Here is a 19,441-nt window from a genome sequence, read left to right as displayed (position 1 = left end):
TTTTCATAGAAGAGGGTTTTTCTTTAGCTACCCTCACAGCTGACGAACTAAAAAGAGAGCTATGTATGTTATGTAGTCTATCACCAGCTGAATTTGAAGGTCTGTATAACTATGGGACACTGCGTAAATGGTATGTCACCATTAGATCAAAGAAACTATATGAGAAAATACACCTAAAAGAATTTCACAGAGATTTGCCACCTGGGGTAACATCCAGATACAGAGTGCAGAGAATATCAATAACCCACGCCGATAAATCTGGGCAAAGGGGCATGCTGAAATGGCTGCCTTCCAGGACAAGCGACGATGATATAATGGCGATTCTGAAATCTATAAGCAGTCAGGACTCAACACCAACATTTAAGAGAATAGACCAACCAAATGTGGTCCAATTCACCATCTCTCTGGAGAAAGAAGACGTGGAGAGTATGCCACACTATATTATACTTATAAATGAGGCCAACAAGGAGAGCAGAGTCCTTATAATCCTCAATGGGAGGAGGGTGCAATGTTGCCACTGCAACACAGACAGGCACCTGCCTAAAATGTGTGAGCATTTGAGGACTCGCGCTCTTGACGGCGTCCAGCTAGTAGATGGACAGTACAAGGCAATTGAGCCTTGGTATGCAAATGATAAAGAAGAAGTTAGGGAGCATCCAAGTAACAATAGAAATTTCTTAAAGCATTGGGACAGTTATGATGTTGACGGAGAAAGACAAAATGAAATGCTTAGAGAAGCAAGGCATATAGAGGTAGAAGATGCCTTTGAAGTAGATGGCCAAACTGAAACACATCATACTACTGCAGCATCACAGCAAGTTCACGAAAGCGTAGCAGAAACCACCATAGAGGCCGAAGCCATGGAGACAATAGCGACCAGAAATTCCATAGTAACAGGGTCTCAAAAAGATGGGGATCAAGAAAATTTGGAGGCAGTCGGCGAAACAATAAATGATATTCTTCAAGATAACACCAGTTCGGAAAACATAACGAAACCGCTAAAGGAAATTAAAAGCTCACAAAGTATATTAGCAACAAAGGTATCATGTAAATTTTCATATAGTCAAGCAATCAGTTCAAGTAAAAAACAACTACCTACAGTAAAGCCACCTCTAAGGGTCGTGACCAGGGCCCAACGGGATAGCAAACCAGCGGTTGGAAAGTTTGGCGTTAAAAGACCACCACCATCCAGCCCTCCAGAAACAGATGTTCGAAAGAAAACCCCAAATAATTCATGCTAACTCTGGCAACATTGAACATCAGAGGGGCTAGGGACAAAACACTTTATATAAACAACATAATAAATAAACACAATATTGACATCCTACTTTTACAGGAAACTTACATTGAAACTACAGAAGAAGCGAATAAACTAGATGCATATATCAGTATTAAAAACTCACTGCACTGTACTGGTTTCAACTGCACAGGAACCAGTACACTTTGTACATCTGACAAACACAAAATTAAAAGTATATACACGGATAAACAGGGCCGGATAGCATGCATCACATTGGATATTGACAAAACAGAAATAACAATCATCAATATTTACGCCCCAACACATAGACAAGAACAAAAACATTTTTACCACACGCTTAATGAACGTGTAAATATCGAATATAAAAACAAGACGATACTTTTAGCAGATATTTTTTTTACAAAATACACGGACATCGAGTTAAAAGAAATAGTTCAAGTAAAGCTAAGGCATAGACTGGGAATTCTCACTTAACTGAGACAAAAAATTTACAGGAAAGAAATAAGTAAAGTATTACTTTTAATTTAGACAGTCTCAAGCCAAACATCACCCCCCCCCCCCCCACTCAACCGGACTGGTGGATATTTCAAGGTAGCGTGCCCTCATCGCCAAGGGTCAATTCTATGTCATGGAAAGTTTTGGAATGATAGATCAGTATGTGTATTACAGAGACACTTCTCCCACGGTCGTTTCTATTTCTGTCCATGGGTGGCTACAATGTGAACTTTTGACACCGCAGCTAAGGACGGAGCACAGTAAACTAAGCAGTCAAGAGAAACCTAGTTTGCACACCTTATTTTAGTCTAGTTCTTACGCCATGTTATTTTCTCCCTTAGATTATTATATATGCAAATGATGTTCATGTCCTTGATGCTGTGTAAAATCTAGCAAATATATTATTATTACTGATTTAAATGTTTAAAACAATTGAATTTTTAAAAAAAAACTGTTTGAGGACTGTACAGATATAGATGTTTGAAAGGGAAGAATATTTACTTTGATGTGTCTCATTGTAATAACACAACTTTTCCGATTGCTTAAAATTTGTATCATATTAATTCTCTGTAATCCCAAATTTATTTCAGCTCTACTTAAAACCACCCAAATTCCACCCTCTCCCCCCCCCCCCTCCCCGTCCCCTCAGCCCACCACGCTGGGGAAAAAATCCCTTGAATCATCATTTAATTACACATTTGCATTTTCAGTTTCAGGTCGGTTTTTATTTTTTTTTATTTATATCTTTTTATGTTTAGACGTTTTGTATTAGATCTATGTATAAGTAAACTATCTTAAATGAATGAAAGCAGGCTACAAGTAAGAAAGAAATATTACTATTGTAAATCTGTATCAGTCCTTACAAGCCGATGATGAAAACTGTAATACTAAAGCGAACACACAACTGACGCTGTAAATTACAATTACATGTCTGAGGCGGGAGAAAAAAAAAAAGAAAAAAAAAAAAAGTTATCAATTTTACTCCATTTTACAGATTTTTGTTACTTCCTGCATATTTTAATATCTGCCTACTTAACATTTCTCTCATTTTTTAACTTCCTTCAACAAAACCAGTAATGAGTTGGAGTTGTGTTTTATTGTTCGAATTAGTAAAGTTGTCTAAAACGCTATTGACAAAAGTTTTAGTATTTTGCAGTAAAACATTTGTGAAAACATTTCAATGTGCTATTAAATGAAAATGCATATTAGAATTTTTAAAAGTAGAGAAAAATGAAAAACAAAAGAATATTATTTTCACAAAGTGATATTTCCTAAAGCTTGTCCTTGGTAAAAAAAAATGTGTGCTGATGTAGTCCACTCAACCAGCAGCAGTGTCACGTGACTCCCGTGCCTTCTGGTCACCAACACTACACGGCTGCTGGGGAAAATATCAAATTTTTTTTAAATGTAATCAAGCAAAGTTGTCTTACAACTTTGTTTTAAAAACAGAAATAGTACAAGAATCATCAACACTTTCCCATTCAGATGAAGCCTCAATTAAAACTAATCTCGCATATAGATGTATTCGTAAGATGTACAACCTCTCTCATTCGCCTTCTACAAAAGAGATACTAAATTTACATTCGCATTTACAATGCCTTAAGCAAATATTTAGAATGGCGTTGGCTACATTTGCTGATTGTTATGGTTGGTATGGATTAAAAAAACCTGTTTTTAACAATTTCGTTTTTGAATAGCCATTCTTCTTCTTCGTTCTTAATTTTGTTGTTGGAAGGGATCCCCTCCAACACAATTAAGTATACGTGTCAACTGGTTATGCGCCATTGAGGCCTTTGACTCCAATTTCAGCCTGCTTTTCTTTTTGGATTTGCTTCCATAGTCTTTGTCCAACCAAGAACAAACTACAAGGCAGCAGTTGTTTGATTTTGAAGTTGTCTCCATTAAAATTAACATAATTTTAAATCTCATAAGGCTGTACACAACTTTAAAAATAATTAAAGGCCCTTTCAAGAGACAAACCCATTCGAACCCATGAAAATAAAAGAAAACAATAGAAATCGTTTCTAATATATCAAAAGTTAAAGAGAAACATAACATAATGTGGATATTATGTCAGTTTTTGTCTTATGTTGAGAAGATTACGGGCTTGTGTAATATGGATTCCAGGAGCGTATGACTGTGTAAATAAGAAGGAGGGAGTGGCGCTGGGTGGGTCACACGCTGCGAAAGGCTCACCCAAATGTGACACGCCGAGCGCTTGAGTGGAACCCCAGGGAAAGCGGAAGAGATGGCGCCCAAGACATACCTGGAGGCGGAGTCTTCTTGAAGAACTGAAGCCAATAGGGATGTCTTGGGAGATGTCAAAATTAATAGCCGAGGATAGGACAAAATGGAAGGAAATGGTGGAGGCCCTATGTTCTATAAGGAGCAAAGAGGACTAAGTCAAGTACGTCAAGTTATTTGGATTCGCTTTGTTTTAATTGTTATTATTTAAAAACGTGTTGTCGGTGTTTTAAAGTGATATTTAGACTGTACAAAATTCACGTAAAGACCAGCATATGTTGAACCCTATACTTACTTCCCATGGTAGGAGCTGATGGGTTGCTGGTGCAGGTGCCAAGTGTACACCACTGTGTGATGAAAGAAAATATTTTTCATGAATATGCTGGTTAATATAGTGAAATAAGTTTTGTCTTTACACAGACGTTAAATTTAATTGAACTTTTAAAAATTTACAAGAGAATAGTGTCAGCCCCGTTATTAGCTTCAGCAATCAGCTTACAGGTGTGAAAAGATAGCGTGAACCAGTGGCGTAGCGAGGTCGGGTATCTTCCGGTGCGGCACTTAATGGTGTCACCCCACCCCCCCCCACAGGCGTAGTGACCCTTCCCGGGGACAAACTTTCAAACTTTCGATTTGCACCCCCCCCCCCACAGGCGTAGCGACCCTTCCCGGGGACAAACGCAAATTTTCGATTTTCATACCCCCCCCCCCTCAAACTTTCGATTTGCATCCCCCTCAAGTTTTTCTCGATATATTTTGCTATTTTTTGCCTTAGTGTCACCCCCCCTAAATGGTGTCACCCGGTGCGGTCCGCACCCCCCCCCACCCCCCCTCCACCCTAGCTACGCCTCTGACGTGAACACAACTGACCCCACCTACTGCTTGCCTGATCGATATTGTTCAATCATCTCCCTTTTTGTTATTGAAAATATTAATCTTGACATTGATTTGTATTGATTATATTAAAATTTAATTAGATTAAAAAATATGTTCAATTAACAGTTGCATTAGACGTGTGTCGAAACTGAGTTACAAAATTTAAAAACCCACCAACCCACATATAGACTGACAAACACCTGTACAATAACATGCGATGTGGCTTAATTAGATGCTAAGCAGCTGCATATTAAAATCTAAAATAACTAAGTTTAATAACCAACCTTTCCGTCTCCACAAGACGTCCCTTCTGCAGCAAAATGTTTCTTACATTCTATTCCAGTTGGGGAAGATTTGGAAGCCACAGGGTCAAGACAGAACATTGAGGTACAGATGTCACCAATAGAACTCAAACCTGGACCCTGTAAAGGCACGTAATATTAAGGTAAACAAATCTAACAAATCTAATCCTAGGCCAAACATTAATTTTATTTTATTATATTTCGTATTTAGTATTTATTTGATTAACATATGCATATACTTTGATTATGGCATGTGTTTTTTAGTGTTATTGTCAATCTCTTCCTTGGTTGTTAGGTTGTTATACTACATATTCGTAGAATTCACTTTCGGGGAAATGGCAGGGGGTAATTGACCTAATTGAAAAGGGGGTGGGGGATAATGTCCCAGATATTTTCCTCTTTATCCTCTTTTTCCTCCATTTTAGTCGTCGCACCACTGTACACACGTCGTCTCACCTCTGTACTCACGTCGTCCACCACTGTACACACGTCGTCCACCACTGTACACACGTCGTCTCACCACTGTACTCACATCGTCTCAACACTGTACACACGTCGTCTCACCACTGTATTCACATCGTCTCACCACTGTACACACGTCGTCTCACCACTGTACTCACATAGTCTCACCACTGTACTCACGTCGTCTCCCACTGTATATACGTCGTCTCACCACTGTACTCACGTCGTCTCACCACTGTATTCACGTCGTCTCACCACTGTACTCACGTCGTCTCACCACTGTATTCACGTCGTCTCACCACTGTATTCACGTCGTCTCACCACTGTACTCACGTCGTCTCACCGTCTCACCACTGTACTCACGTCGTCTCACCACTGTACTCACGTCGTCTCACCACTGTACACACGTCGTCTCACCACTGTACACACGTCGGGTCACCACTGTACTCACGTCGTCTCACCACTGTATTCACGTCGTCTCACCACTGTACTCACGTCGTCTCACCACTGTACTCACGTCGTCTCACCACTGTACTCACATGGTCTCACCACTGTATACACATCGTCTCACCACTGTACTCACGTCGTCTCACCGTCTCACCACTGTACTCACGTCGTCTCACCACTGTACTCACGTCGTCTCACCACTGTACACACGTCGTCTCACCACTGTACACACGTCGGGTCACCACTGTACTCACGTCGTCTCACCACTGTACTCACGTCGTCTCACCACTGTACTCACGTCGTCTCACCACTGTACACACGTCGTCTCACCACTGTACACACGTCGTCTCACCACCGTACTCACGTCGTCTCACCACTGTATTCACGTCGTCTCACCACTGTACTCACGTCGTCTCACCACTGTATTCACGTCGTCTCACCACTGTACTCACGTCGTCTCACCACTGTACTCACGTCGTCTCACCACTGTATTCACGTCGTCTCACCACTGTATTCACGTCGTCTCACCACTGTACTCACGTCGTCTCACCGTCTCACCACTGTACTTACGTCGTCTCACCACTGTACTCACGTCGTCTCACCACTGTACACACGTCGTCTCACCACTGTACACACGTCGGGTCACCACTGTACTCACGTCGTCTCACCACTGTATTCACGTCGTCTCACCACTGTACTCACGTCGTCTCACCACTGTACTCACGTCGTCTCACCACTGTACACACATGGTCTCACCACTGTATACACATCGTCTCACCACTGTACTCACGTCGTCTCACCGTCTCACCACTGTACTCACGTCGTCTCACCACTGTACTCACGTCGTCTCACCACTGTACACACGTCGTCTCACCACTGTACACACGTCGGGTCACCACTGTACTCACGTCGTCTCACCACTGTACTCACGTCGTCTCACCACTGTACACACGTCGTCTCACCACTGTACTCACGTCGTCTCACCGTCTCACCACTGTACTCACGTCGTCTCACCACTGTACTCACGTCGTCTCACCACTGTACTCACGTCGTCTCACCACTGTACTCACGTCGTCTCACCACTGTACACACGTCGTCTCACCACTGTACTCACGTCGTCTCACCGTCTCACCACTGTACACACGTCGTCTCTCCACTGTACTCACGTCGTCTCACCGTCTCACCACTGTACTCACGTCGTCTCACCACTGTACTCACGTCGTCTCACCACTGTACACACGTTGTCTCACCACTGTACTCACGTCGTCTCACCACTGTACTCACGTCGTCTCACCACTGTACACACGTTGTCTCACCACTGTACTCACGTCGTCTCACCGTCTCACCACTGTACTCACGTCGTCTCACCACTGTACTCACGTCGTCTCACCACTGTACACACGTTGTCTCACCACTGTACTCACGTCGTCTCACCACTGTACTCACGTCGTCTCACCACTGTACACACGTTGTCTCACCACTGTACTCACGTCGTCTCACCGTCTCACCACTGTACTCACGTCGTCTCACCACTGTACTCACGTCGTCTCACCACTGTACTCACGTCGTCTCACCACTGTACTCACGTCGTCTCACCACTGTACTCACGTCGTCTCACCGTCTCACCACTGTACTCACGTCGTCTCACCACTGTACTCACGTCGTCTCACCACTGTACACACGTTGTCTCACCACTGTACACACGTCGTCTCACCACTGTACAGACGACGTCTCACCACTGTACTCACGTCGTCTCACCACTGTACACACCTCGTCTCACCACTGTACTCACGTCGTCTCACCACTGTACACACCTCGTCTCACCACTGTACTCACGTCGTCTCACCACTGTACACACCTCGTCTCACCACTGTACTCACGTCGTCTCACCACTGTACACATGTCGTCTCACCACTGTACAAACGTCGTCTCACCGTCTCACCACTGTACACACGTCGTCTCACCACTGTACACACGTCGTCTCACCACTGTACTCACGTCGTCTCACCACTGTACTCACGTCGTCTCACCACTGTACTCACGTCGTCTCACCACTGTACTCACGTCGTCTCACCACTGTACTCCCATAGTCTCAACGCTGTACACACGTCGTATCACCATTGTACTCACGTCGTCTCACCACTGTACACACGTCGTCTCACCACTGTACTCACCAAACAAACACGCGACGTGCTCCCGTAAATCATCTGACATTGCTGGTCAGCTGGGTACTTCTGTCCTGGGACTATGTGTAAGGTTTTCTCATACTCCGGTAGTGGGGTCGCTAGGTTAGACAAACAATCGATCCTGGGAAACAGAAAAAAAATCAAAATAATTGATTTATACACAATCACACCTACTTTTACATACACCCCCTCCCTTAAACACATTTATTTTTATACTATATATACTATTTACTCAAGTTGTTTGGTATTTTATTATTTTTAGAAAACAGAAAGAGAATAAAGTACCACTTCCTCTTCCGGGTATCGGAAGTCAGGTGAAACGTGAAAGTGATCCAGGTATAATATCTTTTACTTATATATGAAATGTCTACGTAACTGAAACAGTTCTCTATTCGTCGTGTGTCCACGGAAATATAGAACTTTATAGTACATTACTATTTGCATTTATCAGAAATTGTTCAAAAGTTGAAAAAAAACCTGCACATACAATCTAATATTAGAATGTTGAATTTCGTCTTTCCTAATTTTAATGATACTTAAGTTAGTGGCTTTTAAGAGACCGGAAGTAGAAAACGTACGACTTCCGGTTACCGGAAATAGCTCAAAATTGAAAGAAAACTACAAACCGACTTTATACTTAACATAAAATTAAAAGGCACTCAAGTTATCGTGTTTACACACACACAAGCGCCCCTACACCCCCCCCCCACACACACACAGAGAGAGAAAAACAGTATTACTACGTTTTTTGTTTTTTATTTTTTTTTGTAACCGCAAGCTTGTAAAGCGTCAAAATTTTTCAAAATCTGAATTTACATTTTTTCACGATTTCAATACATTGCTCATTATCTATTCTATATATATAATTCTCTTCTGGGAGCCGCTAGAAAACAAGCTGCAAACGCGCATCTACCTCCCCACCCCTACATGGTTTTAGTGAGCTGTGTTCACTCTAAATGTTTACAAGCAGAGCCAACGATTTGAAACGTATGGGGGGGAGAAGGAAGGGGGGTATGGTCCTTAACGAGCTACTGATTGTGTTTTAAAGAAATATTTTCAGTGGCAGCGTTGGTACTGTCGAATTCACAAATTATGAATTACTGAAAAGTACAAAAAACAACAACTAAATAGCGGCGTATTTTATGCCGCGGGCCGGCTCGTATACCATATTCGATGAAGTAGGGATGTTTAAAACAATGAAAACTGACTAAATTTCATTAAATGTTTGTGGACGATACAATACTTTCTCCACACTCTGTATAAGAGAAAGTAAAAAATCAACATTTACCTGTCGCTTCTCGACATAAAGGCATGGATTTCAGACGCTGAGCACTTGGAAAAATACCACTGTGAAGCGAGGGGTCCATTTTCTGGCTTAATGCTTGACATGATGTTGTAATCAGTATCATTGCATACCTCAGTTTCTCCATCGTGCGGAGCCCCAAGACTGACCGATTCAAGAATTGTTATGGATTATTTTTGTTAATTTATTTTCTAAAATGGATTCGTCTTTTCGTTAATTAAATCGAATCTACGGTGAATATTTTTGTTTGAAAAATATTCTGATTAACATAAACTTATAAATCACTTTTTACAACATTTAAATTGAAAAAAATAAAAAAAAAACACGTTTTGAAATATTTTCTGCCACTAAAGAAAAAAAAAAGTCTGAAAAGGACAGCATTGATTTATCGACTTACTTGTGTCCGATCTGATGCGCTATGTCAAATACAGATTGAAATCCCCCTTTGTCTTCTATAATTGAAGAGCTTAGCCCATGGGGATTGCATATCTTATTCCAGCTGGCGCCTCCTGTGGAATGAATTAAATTTGTTCATTCGCCAAATAATTTATATATCAAGGAAAATAATTGATTCTAAAGAATGTCCCATTTGCAATATATTTGTATTTTATATCATTAAATATACTCTCTAGATAAAGAGTAGGGATGGTGTTAACGTGCAACACCTAAGAAAAAATTCACCAAATTTTAGTGAGAACATTGAATAAAATCAAATATCTTATTCTTTTTTATAAAGTTCATCGTTCTACGCAAGTGGACGGGGTAACACCGATACAGAAAATCGTAATTTTGTCGAGCATGCAGTGTGTCATAGCATAAACCTTGACCCTGGCCTACTTACGATACATCCACGAGACCGCCTGCAGAGAAAGGTCCAAGTCTTCGCTTATTTTCGTATAGCCAGCCATGTCGTCAGACAATTCCAGCAACGCTCCTGTAAAAATCAAGGAGTAAAAAAAGAATCGGAGTAAAAAATATCTTGCACTTTTTACATCGTGTGCCATGTAACTTTTCAAGTGAATTTCACGGTGAATTGTTTTGTTTTGTGTTTGTTTATGGTACTGATTTGATAATGAATTATACATTGATAAATAATTGATAACATTTACCTTGTCTTAACTTAGCACTTGTTTTTTTTTGAGTACTTATTGTTGAAACTGTTTTATTTTAATAGTAAGTAAGTAAAGTTCTTTTTTCAAACCTGACGGTCTATAGGGCAAGTGAAGTAGAGTTCACTTGTTTCTGTTACCTCGGCGTATGAAGAGATTGTGTGGTCAGCACTATGCCCAGCCGCCTTTACTTTCCCTAATGTGAGTTAGGTGTCCATCAGAGTTGGGTGGATTCAGGGACGGTCTACGGATTCGAACTCGAGACTTATGGGGTTAGCATTCTAGATGTCTACCGCTAAACCATTTTAATTGCAGAGTCGTAAAGTTCGTAAGTTCGGGCATGTAATGATGAATACAAGTCAGTATTTTGGCTTATACGATGCGTCCCTATGTTGTCGGATAGGTAAGTCGATTTCGGATCTTCGAATTAAGTCTGATGGACATGCATGAGTTCACTCAGCTCTCATGGGTACTTGACTCAAAATTAGAGAAAACAAAGGTCGTTAGTCATAGTGCTGACCTCACTAGCTTATTATACACCGATGTCATTGAAATAGATGAGCTCTACTTCATCTGCCCCTGTGTTGTGTGCCCTTTCGGGAATATACGATGAACGTGTCTCTGGTACAAAGAAAAGCTTGAAGGCTGACGAGGAAGCTAAAGGTACGTCTTACCTTTTTTAATCGAACTTGTATTAAACGATGTGGTCAGTGTGAGCCTGTATGAAAGGAAGGATTAGGTTATGATACGGGTATCAACATTAAGCAACAGTGTCTTCTTAAAAATGATCTAATCTTGTCCCTATCCTACGGGTCGGCAACCTGCGGCTCTCGAGCCGCATGCGGCTCTTTTGATGTCAAGGTTCGGCTCTCCAGCTCCTTGCACAAATATTAATAGTTACATAATTTAATTTTCAAAAACTCATAAACAATATTATACTGTAAAAAACAAGTTTAAACAGGATTAAAAAACAGATCAGAGATCAGTGAGAGTGTGTTGAAGTAGAGCGCAGAAGCGTAGCGAGGGGCGGGGAGACACATGTCCCCGGGCGTCGACCTTAGGGGGCGCCAATAATGGGTTGGAAAAATAAATCGAAAGTTTGATGGGGGTACAAATCGAAATCATGAGGGGGGGGGGGGGCGGTGCAAATCGAAAGTTTGAGGTGGGGGTGCAAATCGAAAGCTTGTCCCCGGGCGCGGGGAAGGGTCGCTACGCCTCTGGTAGAGCGTATACAGACAGCTGACAGCCGCTTGGGCACCAGGTCCAGCCCAATAGCCGTGCTGTGGACAGCCTCGTGGCGACTATTCTTTGCTTGCTACTGCTCAAGTGCCGACTTTTTCAAATATCGTTAAATTGGATAGTTATTTTATTCAGAAAGCATTCCTCTGCCAGTCAGTATGCATTAATTTGACCTGAGAAACGAAGTAATTTATTTACTAGCCTCCTACACTTGAGCCAGGTACTGGACTGTGGGGTACGAGTAGGGTGGAAGATAGGCCCTGTGAGAACCGGAGGACAGAAGCAACCAATATATAATCAAACCGATATCCAAAAACAGTTGTTTAGTCGGAGTTTGCAGTGTTGAGGCCTGCCCGGTTAGACACCTCCTGAGCCGGTGGTGTCCGTAAAGAATTAAAAAAAAGTTATTGGCTTTAAAGTGGATTGGGATTGTCCTATAGTTATTATATTTGATAACTAACTTAATCATAGCAGAGTTAGCTAAAACACTTTTTGCGCTAAAATGTTTTTATATTAATCAATATTAGTTCATATTTATTAGTTCATATTAGAGCTATTTATTTCAAATAAAAATTCAAGTTTATTTCCTTAATCGTTATTAAATACCACATCATTGGCAAAAATAATGGTAGTGGCTCTTTAAAAACTGAGAAATTTTGACATTTTATTTCTTTGGATCCCATTATTTTTAAAAAAATTAAAAAATAAATAAAATTAATACATTTTTAAAAAATTTAAAAAAAAATATATTTAGGGACTAGAAATAAAACTGCATAGGTCAGGGGTTGGCAACCTGCGGCTCGCGAGCCGCATGCGGCTCTTTTGATGTCAAGATGCGGCTCTCCAGTTCCACGCACAAATATTAATAGTTACTTTATTTTATTTTCAAAGCTCATTAAAACTCATTATTTTTAAAACTCATTAATTTTATTTACAGAAAAACAAGTTTAAACAGGATAAAAACAATCATTAGAAAACAATGAGAGTAGGTGAGGTAGAGAGTATACAGACAGCTGACAGCCGCTTGGGCACCAGACCCAGCACCACAGCCGCGCTGAAGCCAGCCCCGTGGCGAAGGTTCCATTCTTGCCACTGCCGACTTTTTCGAATATCGTTAAATGAGGAATATTATTCTGATTGAGAATGCATTTCTCTATCGGTCAGTATGCATTACTATGACCTGAGTGACGGGTATTTTTTAAGCTTTTAGCTTCCTATGATTGAGTGGTGGGGTACGAGTTTACCCTGCGTTCAGTGGGTAGGAAGATAAGCCCGGTGAGAACCGAAGACAGAAGCGACCGATACCCAAGCCAGTAATCGGAGATGACCGTGTTTAGAGCAACTGGGCTATGGGAGACACCTCCTGATACGGTGGTGTCCTTAAAGAAAGAAAAAAAAAGTTATTGCCTTCAAAGGCGGATTGGGATAGTCGTATAGGTATATTATTTAATTACTAATTCTATCATAGCAGAGCTAGGTATAATACTTTAACATATTTTGTGCGAAATATAAGTAAGCTTTTAAAGAATAAATATTCTTTCATATTTAAAACTATCAATTTTAAATCAAAATTCAAAAGTATAGATCTAATTCTAATCAAATGCCAAAATATCGAAATAAAAATGGTAGTGGTCCTTTAAAAACTGGGAACTCATGTAAATTGTAACTTTTGGCTCTTCCGGCTCAAAAGGTTGCCGACCCCTGGCATAGGTACTACACCCTCCCCCCTGCCTCCCCCCTCCCCTAACACCCCCCCCCCCCCCCCCGCATAATACAGAACCAACGACGACATGAGCCCAACGAACACAGTACACCTGACTAAGAGATGACTTCGACGATACTGTAGGGAAGGACAAATAAACGACTTAACACAGTGGACGTGACAAATTCAAACATCAGGCCAGCCAAATCGTGGAAAGGTGAACGGTAACGACCTAAATGTACTAACAAACTACAGAGGACAGGACCTTGGGAACTATGCGGTGAGATTCTAGAAAAGGGGTCGGCGAGATTCTAGAAAAGGGGTCGGCGAGGGGTCGCGAGCCGCATGCGGCTCCTTTTATGTCAAAATGCGGCTCTCAAGTTCCATAATTATATTCTTATTTTTTCAAAACTCATACAATGTTATACTGTAAAAACAAAAACAACTTTAAACAAAAAACCCAATGAGAATAGTTGGAGTAGAGTATATATGGAAATTTGACAGCCGCAGGGCATTAGCATTGTTTCTACCAGATTTTTTCTCCCTGGAAGGCCGGACACTGTTAAAAGTATATATTGTCTATGTAAATTTCGATCGGTAGACCCCCTCCTGGGAAGGGGAGGGGGCGCTCTCGAAAATGCCTGGAAGAATCTCTGGGCATTAGGCCCAGCCCCACAACTGTGCTGTGGCCAGCCCCACAACTGTGCTGTGGCCAGCCCCACAACTGTCAGCCCCACGACTGTGCTGTGGCCAGCCCCACAACTGTGCTGTGGACAGCCCCACGACTGTGCTGTGGCCAGCCCCACGACTGTGCTGTGGCCAGCCCCACAACTGTCAGCCCCACAACTGTGCTGTGGCCAGCCCCACAACTGTGCTGTGGCCAGCCCCACGACTGTGCTGTGGCCAGCCCCACGACTGTGCTGTGGCCAGCCCCACAACTGTGCTGTGGCCAGCCCCACAACTGTCAGCCCCACGACTGTGCTGTGGCCAGCCCCACGACTGTGCTGTGGACAGCCCCACGACTGTGCTGTGGCCAGCCCCACGACTGTGCTGTGGCCAGCCCCACAACTGTCAGCCCCACAACTGTGCTGTGGCCAGCCCCACAACTGTGCTGTGGCCAGCCCCACAACTGTGCTGTGGCCAGCCCCACAACTGTGCTGTGGCCAGCCCCACAACTGTGCTGTGGCCAGCCCCACAACTGTGCTGTGGTCAGCCCCACAACTGTGCTGTGGTCAGCCCCACAACTGTGCTGTGGCCAGCCCCACAACTGTGCTGTGGTCAGCCCCACAACTGTGCTGTGGTCAGCCCCACAACTGTGCTGTGGCCAGCCCCACAACTGTGCTGTGGCCAGCCCCACAACTGTGCTGTGGCCCGCCCCACAACTGTGCTGTGGCCAGCCCCACAACTGTGCTGTGGCCAGCCCCACAACTGTGCTGTGGCCAGCCCCACAACTGTGCTGTGGCCAGCCCCACAACTGTGCTGTGGCCAGCCCCACAACTGTGCTGTGGCCAGCCCCACAACTGTGCTGTGGCCAGCCCTACAACTTTGATGTGGCCAGCCCCGTGGAAATGGTTCTATGCCTTCCACTACCGAAATGCATAAAAGTATGTGTGTCTCTTTAAAAAAAAAAAATTTGGTAAATTGTAACTTCTGGCTCTTCCATCTCAAAAGGTTGCCGACACCTGCCCCATCCCCGTCACTAGCTCCAACGTTTAACTTATTTCTAACCTCTAAACCTAACAACGATTCCATCAAAAAATAATATTTCGATACTACACTATAATATATATGCTAATGGCGTTTTAGTCCTAATGTGAAGATAAATAAATACAGTAGCTGTCAATCATGAACAAGTTCCAGATACCTCTAGCTAGTAAGTATAGACAATATCTAGTTTTATTTTTCCCGAGATGTGTTTTTTTCATAATAAAGAACATTAGTAAAAATGTATTTTTTAGCATACAACTCAGAAGTCAGTTGAGAGTTGAGATGGTAATATTTTTTTTTTACAAGTAGTTTCAATCTTCTAGCAATAAAGTATTTTAATAGTGAACTGTAAGTATTTGTGATGCATACCAGTGGCGTAGCGAGGTCGGGTGTCACCCGGTGCGGCACTTAATGGTGTCACCCCCCCCCCCCCACCCCCCAGAAGCGTAGCGACCCTTCCCGGGGACAAACTTTCACATTTTCGATTTCCACCCCCCCCCCCTCGAACTTTCGATTTGCACCCCCCCCCCCTTCAAGTTTTTCTCTATATATTTTGCTATTTTTCTGCCTTTGTGTCACCCCCCTAGATGGTGTCACCCGGTGCGGTCCGCACCCCCCGCTCCCCCCCCCCTCGCTACGCCTCTGATGCATACATTTCTTAGTATTTTTTCTCTGAAACTTACGAGGTCATGAGCATAGTGTGGTCATACATTCCATTCACTTTGTGGATTTCTTGTAAGAATTTTTTAAATATGTGATGCTTCTCATCGATATCTGTGAGCCCCGAATCATCGAACATAGCCTGAAGGTTTCGATAAAATAATGAGATCATGTTCAAATATTGTTCCAAAACGAATATTTGCTGACTTAAATTTTAAACTTACATTGTTCCATCTTTTAAATTGTAAACCAGACCATTAAATTTAGTAATACAGTGTAAATTTTATTTACTTAAATAATTACAATTAGACTAAATACACACAGGTAACTGGAATTAAACTCAAAATATAAATGATAAATTTAATTACGTAACTAAAATCAGACTTACATAATTAAATTCCATAGCCACGAGCCGTAGTTCCACTATGTGAGGTAAAGTAGGGTACAATGTGCTGAGTCTAGCATTGGCCTAAGAACATAATTCAATGTTTTGTTTAAAGTAATGAATGGGATGGGTCTGAGTCTAGCATTTGCATGACAACTTAAGTCAATGTTTTGTTTAAAGTAATGAATGTGACAGATCTGGATGTTACAAGTTAAATCATTTCAGAACCTCACTGCTAAACCTAGCAGTGTTTCTTCCAGACTTTTTTCTCCGGGGGGGGGGGGGGGGGGCACTTAAAATCTTCGGGGGGGGGGGGGGGGGAAGGCGGTAAACTTTCTTCGGGGGTGCGGACACTGTTAAAAGTATATATTTTCTATATAAATTATATAAATTTCATTTCGTTCGGGGGGGGGGGCGGTAAAATTTTTTCGAAGAGATGCCTGGAAGAAACTCTGAAACCTAGTCTCTTTCGAAAGTCGGAGAAACATAGCATTTTATTGCAAAATCTGTAGAGATTACCGTATCTGAGAAGATATACTTTAAAATATTAACCTTAAGATTTTTGTTCAGCTGTCCTATGAAAACGTATCTTAACTTTAAAATCATACTTTAAGCGCTATATTGTAGCTTTAATATCACACTTCAAGCTCCATATCGTAGTTCTAAAATCATGCTTTAAGTTCTTTATCGGAGCTTTAAAATCATACTTTAAGCTCTATATTGTAGCTTTAATATCATACTTCAAGCTCCATAGCGTATTTTTAAAATCATGCTTTAAGTTCTTTATCGGAGCTTTAAAATCATACTTTAAGCTCAATTACACAATCACTGTTTCCACATTGGGCATTAAAGCCGGATTTAATTCTCAGTTTCTCAACACAGTCGAGTGGTAAACTAAAGCTAACAAGTGGTAAGAAATAGTGAATGTGATTGGATGAATGTGCTAGGCATTTGTCAACACAACAACCACTGGAAACAAAGAATGCTGATTCGACATTACTACTGATATATTTCCGGTAAGGGATCGCTTGAGGTCGTCAACTGACTGTCTAGATGTATGAGTTGAAATGCGTAACTTCAAATGCTCGTGTGGTGTAATAAAAATCTACAACAATTAAAACAAGTGAAGTGCCTTGGAGAAGGTAGCAGAACACCTAAAATCTCACCCCGAATGGCGAATGTCCTTACTATTAGCTCAATTTACGCATGAACGGACAAATCAAGAGCTGTCAAACTTTTTGTTTTGTTTTTGGTGGTTATAAAAAGCCTGACATCATGATGTATTTCGTTTTGGAAGCAGGTGCTGTTCTGTTTCTCACTTGATAGATTAAGGTGCGGATAGACAGGGGCGTAGCAACTGGGGGGGGGGTACATATGTCACCTGGCGCCGACTCTAGGGGCGCCAAAATAAGTTGGAAAAAAACTCATTTTAGCTGCAGTTTTAAATTGTAAATATAAAAAAAAATATATGGAGGGGGGGGGGGGCGCCAAATTGAAAGTTTGTCCCCGGGCGCCGGGAGGGGCCGCTACGCCTAGTCGGGTATATGAAAAATTACATATAATTTTTTCTCTACTGTTGATAAACTCTCTTGGTTAATAAATAATGAAATAACTACTAAAGGAGCATTGAAAATTTCATAAAACTCTTCACCTGATGAAAACACAGAGAAACGTATTCTTTGATCGCGCTCTGTGTTAGGTTGTGGAGCTGTTTTTTATTTTTCTCAGCTGTTGATGCGCTGACCCTTGTATACCATCTAACAAAAACAATTTTTTTGTGTTGAAAAAAAAATAACTTAAAACATTTAACTGTAACACTGAATTATTATTATTAAAAGCTTTTATTACAAGCTCTTATTTATCTTCTTGTCTCTGTCTGTATGTCTAAATCGAAACGCCCGAGCGGAATTTCGAGCACTTCTAACTGACAGATTCGTTTCAAAGTTGGCATGTGGGTCAAGACACGAAGACAATGCAATCTGACATTAAATTTGATAATTTGATTTCCAATAGATAATCAAGTGACCCACGCTTTTCTTTATAGTTATTTAAATAGTAGTGTGTTATTATATAATTAAAGAAAATCATTTATTTTCTACTTTTTAGTTTATTATTACATATTATTAAAACGTTTTTTATGAATTATATTTTTTATATAAATTACATTGTTTTTGGGCAGATTTCAAAAGCCTCGTGTCTTAAACGTTTTAAACACCTCTCTAAACCCGTTAAAACCTACCCACTCCCTTGTCTAAAGTGTTGGTACAGTCAACTAAAATGATTCTAGGTTACCTTTTATACATCTCCACGTCTGTGTAAACTTTTGTTTCGATGATTTTCTTGTCGACGAAAGTCCGTCCTGAGCGGACTGGCGTATGGCCGAGAAGGATGAAACAGAAAGCTACATGGGGGAGGAGGGGGGGGGGGGAGCGGCAGAAATTACATTATAATATGTACATTAGATCAACACAAATATCTAAAGAGCTCGAATTCTCAATAAGATAGATTTATATCAAATCCTAGGGGTTTGTATATAAGGTTATTTTGTATTTGGTGTTAGGGTTTAAGTTAGGACTGAGCTGAAGTATACGAATACATGACTCTATGAAGTTCCACTAGACTTCAAAAGCCGGTTCCCTGCTATATATCATAGTATCTTTTTTATATTTTAAAACATTGGCAAGCAAAATAAAATGTGGCTCCTTGTTTTAAAACTCAAGCCATTTGGAAACCATTTTCATACATGTGTATTCAGGATAAGCCGTTGAAAATAATTTACATTTATTTTATCAATTCAAATATTTTTAGAAATAGCCCTTTACCTAACCTTGAGTTAACATATTATCCAGTGAAAGTATAACAATTAGTAACAACTTTTTTTTACAAGAAAAAGGCTAGATAATAATATAGCATCCTCGATCACCACGGCTCGACTAAACCAAATCAATGTTTTCTAAAATTACTGTTTGATAACTTTTCCCGTTCATGCCTAAAACACATAAGGGAAGATGAAGTAGATATCACATGTTTCAGTGACCTCGGCAAATAAAGAGACAGTGTGAT

The 19,441-nt window shown here is 41.2% G+C and overlaps 1 protein-coding gene across 1 annotated transcript in view; it reads right to left on the bottom strand.

Moving 5' to 3' along the window:
* Positions 1–1,399: 1,399 nt before the first annotated feature.
* Positions 1,400–19,441, bottom strand: part of LOC131933143 (A disintegrin and metalloproteinase with thrombospondin motifs 12) — an 18,951-nt gene continuing 909 nt past the window's right edge. The window contains exons 3-14 of the mRNA XM_059289945.1: positions 18,671–18,779; positions 18,030–18,135; positions 16,382–16,462; positions 16,017–16,135; positions 11,360–11,403; positions 10,418–10,510; positions 9,974–10,085; positions 9,562–9,720; positions 8,262–8,394; positions 5,161–5,298; positions 4,296–4,347; positions 1,400–1,422 (exon numbers count right to left, since the gene is read on the bottom strand). Of these exons, the coding sequence (XP_059145928.1) occupies positions 1,400–1,422; positions 4,296–4,347; positions 5,161–5,298; positions 8,262–8,394; positions 9,562–9,720; positions 9,974–10,085; positions 10,418–10,510; positions 11,360–11,403; positions 16,017–16,135; positions 16,382–16,462; positions 18,030–18,135; positions 18,671–18,779 (1,169 nt within the window). The remainder of the gene's footprint in view (positions 1,423–4,295; positions 4,348–5,160; positions 5,299–8,261; positions 8,395–9,561; positions 9,721–9,973; positions 10,086–10,417; positions 10,511–11,359; positions 11,404–16,016; positions 16,136–16,381; positions 16,463–18,029; positions 18,136–18,670; positions 18,780–19,441) is intronic.

This window comes from Physella acuta, unplaced genomic scaffold (assembly GCF_028476545.2).
Source record: "Physella acuta isolate Inbredline_101_S28 unplaced genomic scaffold, ASM2847654v3 ptg002377l, whole genome shotgun sequence".
In the NCBI taxonomy this organism is placed as follows: domain Eukaryota; kingdom Metazoa; phylum Mollusca; class Gastropoda; family Physidae; genus Physella; species Physella acuta.
The sequence above is the reverse complement of the archived record's forward strand: the minus strand, read 5'-3'. Positions and strand labels throughout refer to the sequence as shown.